This window comes from Cervus canadensis, chromosome 24 (genome assembly GCF_019320065.1).
Source record: "Cervus canadensis isolate Bull #8, Minnesota chromosome 24, ASM1932006v1, whole genome shotgun sequence".
NCBI lineage: Eukaryota > Metazoa > Chordata > Mammalia > Artiodactyla > Cervidae > Cervus > Cervus canadensis.
The window spans coordinates 35908561-35925844 of NC_057409.1; the positions used below are offsets into that span (position 1 = coordinate 35908561).

Sequence of the window (17284 nt, forward strand, 5' to 3'; positions counted from 1 at the left end):
ATATTCAAACCACCAGCACTATTGGAAGGAGATGACAAGAGTCAAAGATTAACTTTCATTTCTGAGGTTCAGAAAACAGACGCTGGTGAGAGACACCCCAAGCTTGTTTTGTTTTTGCTCTTCGGTTTTTTAAATTGTCCTCTTCTCTAATGTAAAGGTATCCTCACTTTTCTTGGCAAGAAGAGGGCGGAAGCCTAGCTTCTAAGATGTAGGACTGGAGACACGGTTGTCAGTCCCATAAGGAAAAGCACTACGCTGAGGAACAGTGCCCAGCTCTTCACCCTAGCCATGTTGGAGTGGGGATTATCAATGGATTTTCAAATTACTACACTTCAAAGCCTAGTGCTCCTAGCACACAGAATGCAGTTTGGTATCTCCTATTTTTAAATAATTGCTTTAGAACACAATATATTACCTCAAGACATAGGAAGGTCGCAACAAGCAGGGGTAGCCCACAGACTTCGCAAATTCCACTGCCTCATTCTAATTAACAGAAACAACAACAAAAATGCATGAATAGTGTAAAATAGTCAATAAAAATGCAGAATGGTATCATTAGAACAAGTGGTAACTCAACTCCTTTTATTCTTCCTCTCAAAAGACACCATTAAAATGTAAATTGGACATAGAAATACATAAAATTTCTAGTTTCTAATTCTAAATATCAAATCTAGTTCAAAAATAGTGTGAACTTCTTTTCATTGTCGGAATCTTAATGAGACTACTCCTATCAATTTATAACCCGCATTTAACTGCAATCATGGAAATACAGTGACTTTAAAAAGCAAATTCACTCAGTATAGTGTATTCTATCTGCTCTGCAGTTAACATCTACAGGAGCTAGCATTCAGGTCATGACTTTTCAAAGGGAAATGTTAAAAACAGACATGTGGTTCTCTTCTTACCAAAGTGTTGACAGCTTTCCACGGTGCCTGAGCCACCTTCAGCTCATCCAAAACAGCTGAGAAGATGGAGCGATCCTCAGCCCTGTCAATCTGCAGAGGGCTCGTGCCCATGATCTTGACGCCATTCTTGTACAGGGGGACCGCCAGGTTGTTTGGAATCTGGCCCCCAACTGATATGATGCAGCCACCACATGCCTGAAAAATATGCCCTCAGTATCAGCTACTGGATGATGAACAACTGTGCTAATACTACTGCCTCCATTTCCTTACCAAAAATGCGGAACACGATCGTGATATTTTCATTATTCCCATCAATGGAGAATATTAAGTTATGCCACAGAGAGATAAACGGATTTCGTCCTGACTTTCCAGGTACACACACACACGCATAGGCACACTAGTCACTCAGTCGTGTCCACCTCCTTGCAACCCCATAGACAGGAGCCTGCCAGGATCCTGTCCATAGAATTCTCCAGGCAAGAGTACTGGAGTGGGTAGCCATTCCCTTCTCCAGGGGATCTTCCCAACCCAGGGGTCAAACTTGCATGTTCTGCATTGCAGGCAGAGTCTTTACTGTCTGAACCACCAGAGAAGTCCCCAGGCACACACCATCCAAAAATCTTTGTTAAGACTCCCGGAAAACGACCTGTGATTAGCATGAAAGATTCCTGTATATGATTGCCAAGTATGACTTCCATACAATTGCATGTCAATATATGACTTTTGCATGTGTGGCAATTAGAAAATCAAGTCAATGAATATTTCCATCCTGTACTTTATATTATATTCAATTAATTCTTGAACTACTGTTGTAATTTCCTGAATGGATACAGATCTCTCCTTTTAACATTCATCTCTGCTGTTCCTCTCCACTCCAGCACTTCACATTCAGATTGTGCATGCATGCTAAGTTGCTTCAGTCATGTCCAATTCTTTGTGACCCCATGGACTGTAGCCCGCCATGGACAGGCTCCTCTGTCCATGGGATTCTCCAGGCAAGAATACTAGAGTGGGTTGCCATTTCCTTCTCCAGGGGATTTTCCCAACCCAGGGATCGAACCCACGTCTCTTATGTCTCCTGCATTGGCAGGCATGTTCTTTTACCACTAGTGCCAAATGGGAAGCCACACATTCAGATTAATTGTTCATAAGACTCCTCACCAAGTTACTCCTATATTCAGAGTTCTACAAATGTTTCCGTTGCCTACAGGATAAAGTGCTAACTCTTTACCACCGGGGCCATTAAGACTTTCCAGTCTATTCTACAGTCACTCCTCTCAGCGCCAGGAAGACCACCTACCCACTGTCACCACCTACATGCATCCCCACCAGCAAGCTCCCTCACCGCTTAACCTCTCCCGGCCTTGTTCCCTTCCTTCCTTCTCCTTCCCCTTATCTAAACTAACCAGCCCTGAAATGCAGTATGAATCCCAATTCTCACTTTGACATCCTCTCCCCTTTACTGCTGCCTTGGTGCCTGTCTACAGTACCCATAACTGATTTTACTTCCTATTTCTGTACTATTTGCCTTATAAGCAGTCCTTGAATCATTAACATTAATCTCCTATGCATAGTCAAAACACTGTTTTTTTTTAAGCCCACCAAATCTCAAATTTCTCAAGACTAGTGTTATGGAGATGATGGGGGAGTCAGTGAGGGATGGTGGGGAATTGGATTTGGACTTAGAAGTCCCTCCCCTTCCTGGTTCCCTCTGTGAAACTCTCCCTGGGGTTCCATCTCCTTGTCTATAAAATTAGGATAATAATACCTGCCTATTTCATAAGATTTCTATGTATGTAAATCAAATAGGATAATAAACATTAAAGGTGTTATACCTTGTAAGTGTATAAATAAGACATTATTATTTATATTAGAAAATATTACAGTATCAGATAGGCCATTGATCATGGCATAACTTGTCTTTGTCTTAACAACCTACAAATGAATATTACTGAAGTAATAGATGGCACTAGTGTTAAAGAATCCACCTGCCAATGCAGGAGACATAAGAGGCACAGTCTCAATCCCTAGGTGGGGAAGATCCCCTGGAGGAGGAAATGGCAACCCACTCCAGTATTCTTGCCTTGAGAATCCCATGGACAGAAGAACCTGGCAGGCTTCAGTCCATAGGGTCACAAAGAGTTGGACATGACTGAGGGGACTTAACATGCACACAAATGTTTTTTTTTTGTCACTGAAATTATTCTGTAATATTATTGAAAGTAGCGAAACTAATTTCTCTCTGATAAGAGAAATTATATACTGCCTAAGCAAACACCCTGCAACTGAGTACTTAAATGCATTGTAAACATTATGGAAAATAACGGTCCACATTTCTGCATACTTATGAGTACACTTAAGCTGCTTTTATCATCATTTTTATGTTCACTATTTATTTTTTGCAAAACTTTCAATAAAAATTATTCTCTTAACTATCGTATTTTTATTTGCTTATTATTTTAGTTTATTAGTGGCATTAATATTTTAGAGACCTAGAAACTAATTCTTCAATTAAATATTAAATATATACAAAAAGTCTCATGTGAAATTCTTCAAAAATAAATTCTAAAATTAAGAGAGAAGTAACCAGCTATGAGCAAATATTAGAGTCAATTGGACTAAAATAGGCATTTAAAGATGAATAAAAAAGCTGTGTGTAATAAATACATCAGTAGTTTCCAAAATAACTCTATGGAATTGATTTCAATTTTTCAATAAATTAACAATGTTAGAAACAATAATATAAACTGCTTCTCCTGTTTAGTGTCCAACTGTTTGCAACCCCATGGACTGTAGCCCACCAGGCTCATCTGTCCACGGGATTTCCCAGGCAAGAATACTGGAGTGGGTTTCCATTTCCTTCTCCAAGGGAACTTCCAGATCCAAGGACCAAACTGTGTCTCCTGCTTGGCAGGCAAATTCTTTACCACCGAGCTACCTGGGAAGCCCCATACTATAAACTACTACCATTTAAATACTTTGTGTGTGTGCATGCTGAGTCACTTCAGTCATGTCTGACTCTGTGACCCTAAGGACTGTAGCTCATCGGGCTCCTCTGTCCATGGGATTCTTCAGGCAAGAATACTAGAGAGGGTTGCCATGCCCTCCTCTAGGGGATCTTCCCAATCCAGGGATTGAACCTACATCTTTTATGTCTCCTGCATTGACAAGTGGGTTCTTTACCACTAGGGACACCTGGGAAGCCCATTTAGTACATTACTATACACCTAAACTACATTTTGACCTTCATGGTTTTCACTCTGAGGCAGTTATTACTTATCCCTATTTTACAGCTAAATAAACAGGCTTGGTGAAGGTCAAGTGGCTTGCTGATATTTCTTATCTAGCAAACACAGAATTACTTGAATATGATTCTGCATATTGTAAAGCAGTTATGCTTACCTAATATGCCAAGTCTGAATTTGAAATCAATCCTGTTTTTCTGGCTTGTTTCAAAGGTGGTGAATGTTAAAGGGTAGAAGAGACATTTCTAAAACATTCTTTTTGAGAAGTGGTAGATAGAAACACTTTCACTCCAATATCCTAATCTCATCATTGACCTCCAAAAATAAAGACCATTACTTGGAAGACAAATCATGCCCATTGGAATGTTTTAGAGTAACGGTGTGATGGTTGAGTGAAGATTTTGCCCGCACAGCAAAGGGAATTCAGTAAAAGAGAACATATTTGAGGGATGAAGTTAATAGATGAGAATTTTGTGGAAGAATTTTATCTTAGATTGGTCCCAACTCTAAGTACAGAGCTTGTAGAGACTAAGAGAAGAGAATCTGGTATCCTACACAGATGAATTAATATCATATACAATCACTTACACTTAATTTCAAGTAATTTACTGAAACAAAATATTCTAAAATGCAGATTTGTTTCACAGATTTCTAAATATGCTAGGCCTAAAATAATTCCACTAGGCTCCCAAAGTTCTACTGATATTACCTAAACTTGTTTGTAGCTCAGTTTCCTAGTTTTTAAACCTGATATCATGAAGCTAAGGTATCACCTTACAAAAATATTTCTGCAATAATCTTTAAGCTGAAATCCCACCACAAATTTATTTTCAGTGGTGAGGAATTAACAGAAAATACTTCAGATGTATTTCAGGTCATTTCAGTTTCTTTTATACATTAATCACTTATTATAAGTGATTATATAATCAAGTGATTATATAATCAATTATATAAATAAGTCAGTCCTTATTTTACAGATAAATTAAATGTTTTAATATAGACAGAATGCAATATAAGAAAGTTTGTCTTACTAACAGAAATATCATTTACTTCAAAAAAAATAGCCCTGATTTTTGTAATTTCATGTATTTTCTCTAATTTACATCTTCACTATTTATACATCCATCAGTGAGGTTGCACATGCATTATATTTCAATAATTCACATTTTAGTAAAACATTTGTAACATTTCAGACAGAATCTTAAGACAATATTTAATTGCAATGAAACCGAATGCTAGGAATAAAACCCAATTCTAGTTTAGAGTGATCCATTCCCTGAGGTGCTTTGCCTGTCACTAATTCATGTCTGTCACTCTTTCATTCACTTAACCCAAGCTGTAGTACAGAGGTACCACTGTCTACGTATACAGATGATGTGCTTAGCTGCTCAGTCATGTCTGACTCTGCAACCCTGTGACCCATTTGCTGACTCTAACCCACCAGGCTCCTCTGTCCACAGGCTTCTCCAGGTAAGAATACTGGAGTGGGTTGCCATGTCCTTCTCCAATACATACGGCATTAGGTGTTAAAAAATAGGAGTATTAAATAATTAATCAGAGTACATCTTTATAGGGTATGATCCAGTAAACTTATACTGGATAAATAAAACAAAATAAAATAAAGAGAAGAAAAAAATACATAATCAGGACTCAAATTAGACAGGACATCATAAGGTGTCAAATATGCTGCCTGTATTTTTTTGTTGTTATTGTTGCCTGTATTTTTAAACTCAACCTGCTTTTTAATGAGCAAATACTAAAAGAATTAAGACATGGGTCCTAAATAGGGTTTGGAAGTAAAAGAAAATTAATGTGCTTTGCTTATAACTTTTCAAACCATGAGTCTCCAAAGAAAGAAAGGGAAATGTGAAGTTAGAAAGGATCTGTAAGAGTCTCCCTCATCGTCATAGTCTATAAAGATTATTGCATAACCCATCCCAGGGAGACAGATCTAACAATAGGTCTAATAAAAGAGGGGCTTCCTAGATGGTACAATGGTAAAGAATCCATCTGCCAATGCAGGAGATGCAAGAAACATGGGTTTGATCCCTGAGTTGGGAAGATCCCTTGGAATAGGAAACTGCAACCCACTTCAGTATTCTTGCCTAAAAAATTTCATGGATGGAGGAGCCTGGCAGGCTACAGTCCATGGGGTTTCAAAGAGTTGGACAAGACTGTGTGACTGAGCACACTAATAAAAAAGAAGACCAGTGTTAGCACTTCTATAAACAAAGTAATCATTTTCAATTCATATACCTCAATATAATCTGAGAACATCTCTTTCCTTGTTAAGGAGTGTCCTAAACAAAACTGAACCAGGCAAAAAATATCATCCATCAAAGCCATGTCGATGGCATGCTAAGTCGCGTCAGCAGTGCCCTAGTCTTTGTAGCCCCCCAGGATCCTTTGTCCATGGGGATTCTCTAAGCAAGAATACTTGACTGGGTTGGCCTGCCTTTCTCCAGGGGATCTTCTGACCCAGGGATTGAACCCGTGTCTCTTAGTCTTCTGCATTGGCAGGCAGGTTCTTTACCACTAGCACCACCTGGGAAGCTTTATAGATGGCAGACACCCACTTCTCAATTTCTTGGCTCTTCTCCACACTCACACACCAAAACATAAAAAATAAAAATACAAAGCTCTTCTCAGCGAGCAGAATCCATGAACACAATCATAAAGAATTAATGACTTCAGTTTAAAGGGTTGCTCTTTACAAGTATAAAAAAATGACTACAGCTAAAGGGATATATCACTACAAATTTTTCTATTTAAAAAAAGAAGAAGAAGAAGTGGGAAGTAGATTTCAGCATTTCTAGCACCCTCTCTCACTCAACTTCTGATCCAGACGTTCCTCCAAAGCAGCCTGCTTTTCTCACAGGGCACATCACTTTTCTGACTTCCCCTTAAGGTTTTCTTTCGAGGTGCTCCTCTGATGGCATGGAAACAAGTTTGGTCCTGAACTCGACCAAGTGACCTGGACCAAGGGACCTATCATATTTTCTATCATCCCATGTAGCTATGTATCCTTGGGAAAGCCTATTGCCCTTCTAAGTGACTCAAATGTGTGCTTTTAAATAAGATTAGACGTGCTTCCAATTTTCTTCAAATTTACTACTGAATGCTTCAGTGCCTTCCTGATCACTAGGGGCATCCAAGGTCGAACAAGGGCAGCCTCCCGAAGGTTGATGCACACCTGTTATGAGAGACGATGCCTGTAAAGCCTGCTGTGAGGAGATACATAACAAACTTATACAAGTAACGATATACACAAGCATACATATATATGTGCCTGATATGTGCATGTGATATATCAAAATCACTTTTCTTGTAGGGTAGCATAAAGAATATATCAATGGTATACTGTTCTTATGCTCTTCAACACAACGTTTAAAATTACCTCAGTATATGTAGTGGCACTAAAACAAAAACAATTTTAGCTTCAAATAAGGGCCAATTTATTTATTTCTATCATACTGAATTCAGTTATAAAAGGACTTCATTAGCATTCATATGTATGAAGGCAACTATAGAAGTTTTTCTTCTTTCCTTAAACCACTTCATACAGAAATCATTAACTACATGTTAAATGCCTGCCACTATTGCTTGTAATGCTTGTTAATATTTTTAATAATTATGTAACTTTTCAGGTATTATGTCATTAATCCGTTTTATTTCAATGTCTCGCAGGTAAGGGCCTGGTTTTACAGCTCTCCATCCTCCCTGAATATTTCTCCCTTATGGCAGAAATCAAAGAAGAACTAAAGAGCCTCTTGATGAAAGTGAAAGAGGAGAGTGAAAAAGTTGGTTTAAAACTCAACATTCAGAAAACAAAGATCATGGCATCCGGTCCCATCATTTCATGGCAAATAGATGGGGAAACAGTGATAGACATTATTCTTTTGGGCTCCAAAATCACTGCAGATGGTGACTGCAGCCTGAAATTAAAAGGTGCTTGCTCCTTGGAAGAAAAGTTATGATCAACTTAGACAGCATATTAAAAAGCAGAGACATTACTTTTCCAACAAAGGTCTGTCTAGTCAAAGCTGTTTTTTCCAGTAGTCATGTATAGATGTGAGAGTTGGACTATAAAGAAAGCTGAGCACTGAGGAATTGATGCTTTTGAATTGTGGTGTTGGAGAAGACTCTTGAAAGTCCCTTGGACTACAAGGAGATCCAACCAGTCCATCCTAAAGGAAATCAGTCCTGAATATTCATTGGAAGGACTGATGCTGAAGCTGAAACTGCAATACTTTGGCCACCTGATGAGAAGAACTGAGTTATTAGAAAAGACCCTGATGCTGGGAAAGATTGAAGGCAGGAGGAGAAGGGGACGACAGATGATGAGATGGTTGGATGGCATCACTGACTCAATGGACATGAGTTTTGAGTAAACTCCAGGAGTTGGTGATGGACAGGGAGGCCTGGCATGCTGCAGTCCACGGGGTCGCAAAGAATCAAATATGACTGAGCAACTAAACTGAACTGATCATGCTGAACCTGATTTTTAAAAGGTACTCAAGAAATATTGTAGAATATGTACTTGCTTTGATCCCCACCGGTGTATCTCAAATGAATAAAGAAATTATGAGAAAAATCTGGTCAGTGAAAGAACTGAATATTGTGTATATTCTACCTAATGGTTTGTGTACTGTGTTCAGTTCTGTCCAACTCTTTGCAACCCCATGGACTGTAGTCTGCCAGGCTCCTCTGTCCATGGGATTTTTTAGACACGAATACTCTAGTAGGTTGCTATTTCCTCCTCTAGGAGATCTTCCTGACCCAGGGCTCAAACCTTCATCTCCTGCACTGGCAGCCAAATTCTTCAGCATGTAGCCACCTGGGAAGCCGACCTAATAGTTTAGTTTCATTATATTAAAAGATTAGTAGGCCAGGCCTAAATAGAAAACTGTGATGATATATTAATCCTAGATTTGTCTATTTCTTTTCACAATAATAAAATCATCACATTGTTCTAGCACTATACTTTATACTCGACAATGTGATCTCAGCCACAAATCTAGGTTACTATCACAGTACCTAGATTTTTAACCATGTTTTAACACTCATATGATTCATCAACAACAACAAAGATGAAGCACAGAGAATTTAAATAACTGGCACAAATCCACAAATTTTCAAGTCAAAAATTTAAGTCTTATGGCTCCAAGTTAATTTTTTTCCTTAAGTGACCATATTTTGTACATAGGGATGATTCTCTACAGTAGGAAATTAATTATAATTAATTAATTATAATAGCATCAAAAGTCATGACTAAAATTTTCAAATAGGCATTTTTTAAATTGTAAAATAACTTGTTAACCTAGGATCATATAAATCCACAGTGAAGATACACTCTGTAATATTGGAGTGGAGGTAGAAGAGCTACTTAAGAGAAGGCTATAATGGTACCAAAATCATTTAGAATGAACTCACTGATTGTTCCATTGAAGACTAATGGCTTCATCTGTAGCACAAAGAATTAACCAGTCTTTTGTGAATGACTGACTTGTCTCCTCTGAGAAGTGGTCATCATTTAACCATAACAGCACGTGAACTAAAGAGAGGCTTCTTATTGTGGGTCTACATGATCAATTAAATGGCTTTACAAAATATTTATTGGGGCTGTCTTGTGCTAATTAATATGTGTCTGGCACATGTTAACAAGAAGAATTTTCAGTATAGATGGAATGCTGAGAAAGAAAAGGTGCATTTTATATGAAAAAGAATTACTCTGTGCCATGGCCTCAAGAATCTAAGGCTGGGGTGATTATTTTTCAGAATTTCATTACAAAATTAGACAATGGAAACACCAGAAGCTCTTTCTCTGAAGGTAAATTGCAACATAAATCTACATACATGGATATACATATATAAAGTATGCACTGTATATATTTTTATTCTTTTTTTTTCTTTCTGTTTTTTTTTTTTCTTTTTTACCTCCTGATGGTAGATGTCTAGGATTCTCTCCAAAGACAACTCTTCAAAGTACAGTTTGTCACACTCATCAAAGTCTGTGCTCACGGTCTCAGGGTTACAATTCACCACCACTGTCTTCTTGCCAAGCTGACGCAATGTGCGGATACTGGAGACAGCACACCAATCAAATTCCACGCTGCTACCTACAGAGACAATGAAATTGGGGAGACGGGGGAAGAGAAGCCTGAAGTTATAACACAAAGAGAAGCAGAAATACATTGCCAGTCAGTCAAGGCTAAGAGAGCTAATGCCCTTTCAATTCAATTTTTTTTTCCAAAATGTAAATGTCACATCTATTGATATTATGCACACTATATTATTAGCAGGAAAAACAGGGACTCGTTAAACCACAATGATGGGTTGGCTTGCTTTGTATACTAAGTTCTGCAAGAGGTAATCTCCATATTTGGAACATTCAGAACCTTAAAGTTAATGAAGGAGAACTATAATAATAATTTTTATAAACCTCATTTACTGAAAAGAAACTCGAAGTGAACATATTGACCTCAGCACACATAATAAAGTTTGTGATCAGAACACTTGAGTTCTTGTTTAAGTCCTTCCACTTACCCTGCTGTCTGAGAGCCAAACCCAATGATCCCTGAGGCGTCTTGCAGCTCTGACATGTCTTGATTGATTGGAAAGTCCTGGCCTTTTCCAAGCATATCCTTTTAAGCTTGGCAAGGCCACCCCATGCAGAGTGAGTGACCTTCTAGGAAGTGATTTGATGTATAATAATGGCCTAAATGCCTCAAAATATCACCTCTACTGGGATGCCATAGAACTGAAGTTCAGGGATTTGTACTAATCCTTTGCATTAGGACTTTGTCTCCTAAAAATGCTTGTCAGCATAATAAGTTGTCCAAATATAGTAGCATGTTAAATCTCACTATCAATTAAGTACACACTTGATTATTAGCTCAGCTAATCTTTCTTAGGCCCTAAAGTAATGTAGAATGGTTGCATAAATTAAGTGAAATTTGAAAAGGAAAGAAGAAAGGATTAGAGAAGAGGATAGGTCCTGGGGAAGGTGTCCAGGCTATTTAAGCATAAGAGAAAGTGGCAAAGGTATAAACAATGTTGGCCTACTTTAAGGTTTGGCCAAAAATTGGCAAACTACCATATCCTGAAACATTTAATTGTAAAAACTGTAATGAACTCTGTGTTTAAAGTAACAAAACAAGACCACATACATTTAAACCATATGTTTCATCATTTCCATATTAGAACACCTTGCAGAGGCTAGATGTTAGATATACTTGCCAAGAAACATCTATTTAAATATATACTTTGTAACTGTAATAGATTTTGATTCATTATTAAATATCTAATTCTAAGTGACTGGGAGAAATATAACAAATTCTGGTGAGAATGTTTTAATTAAACTATGTGATACTCTTCCTGGGTCCCAATGAGATGAGCTCTTTGCATCTGATGTCAACCCATGTCATATGTTAGGCCAGACATTGGATCTACAAACATTATTACTCTTTTATGTATAAAGTTATTGAACAAATACAGATCTTTGTGAAAAATTATGCAGAAAGAGAAAAAGTTAAAGTGTAATTCACTCCCCAACCCCAGTAAGAGGCTAAGTTTAGCTCATGAGGATAAAAATGAAAAAGGGATAACAAGGTAAAAGGAAAGGAGATGGAATTTGTGGTTGAGACCTACATTTGAGACCTACTTCTTTCATTTACTAGCTGTATACATTGGGATACATGACTCTGAACCTCTGTTTCCTAATTCGTAAAATTTTTATTTTGACAGCTTTTACTTTACATAGTTCTTAGAATAATGGAATTAACATATGTGAAAAGTACTATATAAACTTAAAATTTCTATGTAAATATAAATTATCACTTTACCAATGTGATATGGACCACAGCCCAGCACCATCATTCCATGATCATCAAAATTGATATCATGCTCCTAAGGGGGAGAAAAAGGAAGATGTGGAAATTATTGTGTTATTCTTCCCTCTAATTAAACTGTGTTATGCCTTTGAATGTGTCTTTCTCATTCTTTCTCTTGTTGATATGCATCTTCTATTAGTCTTTGGGAATCCATAAGTATAAAATGGTATATAAACCCTACTTATTTGTAAAAAAATTATTCAGTGTTTTCAATTAGCCATGAGAATAGAGTATAATTTTGTGTTTATGTCACCAGCCTTTTTTATTAATTTATAATGTTGTGTCAATCATGTAACCATTATCTTTACCTCTTCACTTGTTTTATTCCATCATCTTAAGGCAGTTCTTAAAAGACTGAGTACAGAAGTACATCATCACATTCAATTCAAATGACGTCATTTTTATTTACTAAATATACTAGTAAATAGACCATCTACTAAATGTAGAGCTTTCTGCATTACAGAACTTTAGTTCCTACCTGACCATTGTAGGTAACATAGAGGTAGTTTGTTACTGATGGGTATTCTGCAGCCAGTGTATCAATCTGAAAGAGAAATAAATACATACATAAAATAAATATATACATACATATGGATTTTTATTCCCCTTTAATACAATTTTTTTCAAGAAGGTTTGTGGATTTTTTTTTTTTGGTTCTGCATTCATATCCCTTTAATGCCCATTTCTATCTAATAGAAAGACAAGAAAAATGTATGTACCATCCAATTGCTTTCTAATTATAGAAGTGAGAGCAGAGAAAAAGACAGTGATATGATTTAGCTATCTCTTGGGCAATGAACGACAATACACATTTCAGAGTATCAGATTACTATGTATTAGCTCTCAGGAACACAAGAAAATGCTCATTTCGTCAACTGGTTACCAGGAAAGCTTACCCAACCATCTGTCTTAAGCAATTACAAGTAAAATCTAAAATCAGAACAAAATGATCTATATATATGGATGTCTTTGGCTTGCAGATTAATGCATAGGACTGAAGTTACCTATGGCACTGTGCAATGGGATGACTTAAATACCACAAAGCATAGACAAGTTGGGAAGGGGACTAGATCTCATTGAACATATTTGGGGAAAGTAAATCAATTCAGCTCTCAAGGGCCGGGAGCTCAGCTTAGTGAGCAAGATTTCGGGGCCAACAGGGCAAACTAATGTAAGGCAAGTGAGAAGGAAGAAAGATAATAATTGCTGAGTAGAAAATATTTGGCATCAAGTCCCAGACCTAAGGTTATGTGCGTGCCCCCTGAGCACACAGGGAAAAGCCAATGATTTTAAAGGACAAAAACCAGCTGGTGGTACTTTAAGCTAAAGCATCTCTTCTCCTAAAGGCCAAAAAGAATCACAATGGTACACCTATGAAAGTTCTAGTGTGATTGCCATGAATACTAGATGAGCTCATTATGCCCAGCCCTATCACAATGAATACTAAATGAACCATAATGATAGGGCACTTAAAATAAAGTATTACCTTGTAAAAAGTCAGTGCCAAAAGAGATAACTATTTTTTTCAAGAGAGTCAGCCACTACACTAGGGCATTTCAAGTCCTTCTATTACACTAAAGATTTCTCTTACTACTGATATATTTGCACATGGGTCAAAAAGTAGAGGAGAGGTCATTTTAATTTTTTTTTCATTCAGGCCAAGAAAATCACGTTCTCACTCTTCCTTCTACATCCCAGTGCCCCTACATCCTTTTCCCTTTAAATCATAAATCAATCCTGTGCTGAATAAAATAAGTGATGTCATGGGCATCAGTTGAACAAGTAAATTCACTTTTGAATTCTATCTCTTTCTATTAAAAATGGCTCTGTTATTGGTGCCCATATTTTGCCCATGGAATCCTAGGAAGAAAGAAAAATTCCTTTATTCCTTTACCTGTTTAACCCAAGGATGAATGTTTTTCTTTAACCTCAGCTCTCTTGTCTGGGCCTCAGTCAGCCCAAGGCATTTTGAAATCTGCTTGTCTGAGAACCCAATTTCCTTTGCCTTTTTCAGGGTTTCTTCTGTAATGGACTCACTAGGATTTAATGAAAAAGAGAATTCAAGTTTAGACCAGACACAGTAAGAAGCAGTGAACTAGTCAATTTTGAAATCACCAGTCTCCTTATTTTCCAACTTTCCAAGTAGGTCTGCTGACTTAAAAATACACAAATAACCCACTAAGTAGTCTAGCCCCTATGAAGTCTACTACTAGCAGCACCAGCTTTCTCAGATATGTGGTTTCCCACTCCCACACCCTATATATCCTCTTCTCTTCTTATTTCCTGAAAAGTAGCTTCTGCACCTACTATCCTAATGAAGTTGTTCTTTCAAAAATAGTCAGGACCTTCTAAACCCAGGAGCCCTTTCTTAATTTTCATCTTCACAGTCTGTCAGCATGTGACCCTTTTGATGCTTCATTCTTTAAAAATATATGTTTCTGCCAATAAGTTGCTTCTCACCCTACTTTATTACAACAACAATTCACTGTTTATTCTCTATGGCTCTGTCCTCTGTTGCCCGCTTACATCTGGCTACTTTCTCTCCCTTCCTAAATTTAGCCCCTGCCATTGGCTCATAATGACCAGTTATCCTACATAACTAGTTGATAATCCCCAAATTCACAGCCCCTTCTCCAGTGTCTGACCTGTGCTCCAGGTCTTTATGGGCTTTGAGAATTTCTCCACCTAGGCATTCCAACAGGGCAGCAGGCTGGGTGTCCTCTTCATAAACTATCTCTATTGACTAGTGTCACATATCTCTCCATGTTGAGAAGATAGTTCTGTGATTTAAATGCTATTTTCCACTCAAACCAGATTTGTCTCTTCACTTTCCCATGCTCATTTCCACAGTGTAGACACCATTCACCTTATGTCTCTCACCTGTAATGCCTTTGACATTCCCATCACCTACCTGTCGTCTCTCCAAATCCCAGCCATGCCCCATAGGTCAGCTAAAGCCAAGGCTCATCCTCGAAGCCTTCTTAGTCTGCCCTTAACCCACATGGATCTTTCTGGACTTTTAACTGACTCTTATTGGAGCCAGGGGCATAGTTGGAACCATATTCTTTAGCACGTCATTATCTCCTGATATTTTTAATATTTCTTAGTTTTTCTTCAGTATCCAGACATTTTTCCTGCTAGATTCAAGTTCCAGGAGGGCAAAGAATATATTTGGCTCACTTACCAGATTATTCCCAAAGCCTAGCTCACTATCTGGCTCACAGCTAGCATTCAATAAATATTTATTACATGAATGAAGGAAACTCTAATTCTAGAGTTTTTTACCTTACAGGAGAGAGAAGCTATTGAAATATGCTTGTAACTAGAATTCAAAATGAACACAAAGTAATTCTCAAAGGGTTGAGGTACAGAAGAATTAAATACTACAAAAAGTATCTCTAACCAAATATCTGCAACCAAGCTGTTTCAAACAGTAGTCGATACAATAAAATTCAGTTATAGCAGCTTGATATTCAATACAATGAAATTAAAATATAAAAGTTTTTGTCAGAAGATGTAATAAAACATTTTCATCGAAATTTTGCTAATAGAAGGTGGTTGAATTGAATCTACTGCATTTTGTTCATTCTATCCTTCAATCTTCTTAATTTAATTAATTCATATTCTGAGTTCACAGAAGAAAGAATCAAGCTGGTACATTTAATAACTATTTCTCTAGCTTTTGTGTATCAGTGTTAGTTTGGATTTCTGAAGCTTCAGCAGTTCCTAGTCAATTCGCTTTCTCAATGGGACCTATTCTCTCTTCTATCTCTCAAATCTATTATTTCTCCTAGTGAATTTATTTTCTTTTTCCCTATTTCATTTTGATTTCTTAAACTTCCCAAGTATCTGATAAGCATTCTCCCCAGAACAACACATTTTCCTGTCAAATTTCTAAACACAATCTGCCTATTAAGTATTATTAGTCATTTACTATGTGCCAAGCACCGTGCTACCTAGAACTATGCCATCCAAGATGGCAGCCACTAGCCACACACGACTATTTAAATTTAGACATTAATTGGCTTAAATTTTTTTAATTATTAAGAGCCACACTTTCATTACTCACATTTCAAGTGCTCAACAGCCACACAGGCAAATGGCTACTATGTTGGACAGTGTAGATTACAGGATATTTTATCATCACAGAAAATTCTGCCAGATGCTCAAGAAGATACAAAACAGTATTTGAGACGATGCAGTAATAGAGAGTGATTCCAAACATTTTATGGAGAAATAAGCTATGTAATGCAATGTGAGGTCAGAGAAGAGAAATAACCATGTGAGTAGTTGTACTTGAGAAATACTATGGAAGTGGAGGGATGAATGAAGTGAAGTGAAGTGGCTCAGTCGTGTCTGACTCTTCGCGACCCCGTGGTCTGTAGCCTACCAGGCTCCTCCGTCCATGGGATTCTCCAGGCAAGAATACTGGAGTGGGTTGCCATTTCCTTCTCCTGGGGATCTTTCCCACCCAGGGATTGAACCCGGTTCTCCCACATTGGGGGCAGACACTCTAACCTCTGAGCCACCAGAGCGGATGAATACAGAGCCATCAAGTAAATTCAGGTTTATACAGAAAAAAAAGGGTTGACAAGGCAAGGGCACTGTGTCTGCAATAACGTGAGGAAGCAATGGGCATGGCAGGGCATATAGGAACTTACAGAGGATTTGTTGTTGGAAATCCGAGTTAGTAGGGAATTGTGGATGGTGAAGGTGGAGCAACACTAACTGTCATTCCTTCATTATTTCTTTAACACTTGGTGAACAAGTGCCCTGTGTATCAGAGCTCTGTCCTATGTATTTTAATGATAAAGAGATTAAAACATCAAATCTCTATATTTATGGAGCTGAGAGTATATCAGGAGGCAAATGAATCACTATTTCTCTGATAGCACAGTGAGAGGTGCTATGAGATAAATGCACACAAGAGGATGATGTGGTTCAGAGGAAATGCTCCCAACTTCCACTGGGAAGGGCTTCCCTGATAGCACCAGTTGGTAAAGAATCCGCCTGCAATGCAGGAGACCCTAGTTTGATTCCTGGACCAGGAAGATCCACTGGAGAAGGGATAGGCTACCCACTCTAGTATTCTCAAGCTTCCCTTGTGGCTCAGCTGGTAAAGAATCCGCCTGCAATGTGAGAGACCTGGGTTCAATCCCTGGGTTGGGAAGATCCCCTGGAGAAGGGAAAAGCTACCCACTCCACTATTTTGGTCTGGAGAATTCCATAGACTGTATAATCC

General features: G+C 37.8%; 1 protein-coding gene across 1 annotated transcript in view; it reads right to left on the reverse strand.

The window, feature by feature from the left end:
• CPS1 (carbamoyl-phosphate synthase 1) overlaps positions 1–17284 on the reverse strand; it is a 139887-nt gene that overhangs the window by 35571 nt on the left and 87032 nt on the right. Inside the window, exons 22-27 of the mRNA XM_043445685.1 lie at positions 13937–14078; positions 12521–12586; positions 11995–12058; positions 10088–10269; positions 906–1100; positions 416–483 (exon numbers count right to left, since the gene is read on the reverse strand). Coding sequence (XP_043301620.1) covers positions 416–483; positions 906–1100; positions 10088–10269; positions 11995–12058; positions 12521–12586; positions 13937–14078 — 717 coding nt within the window. The remainder of the gene's footprint in view (positions 1–415; positions 484–905; positions 1101–10087; positions 10270–11994; positions 12059–12520; positions 12587–13936; positions 14079–17284) is intronic.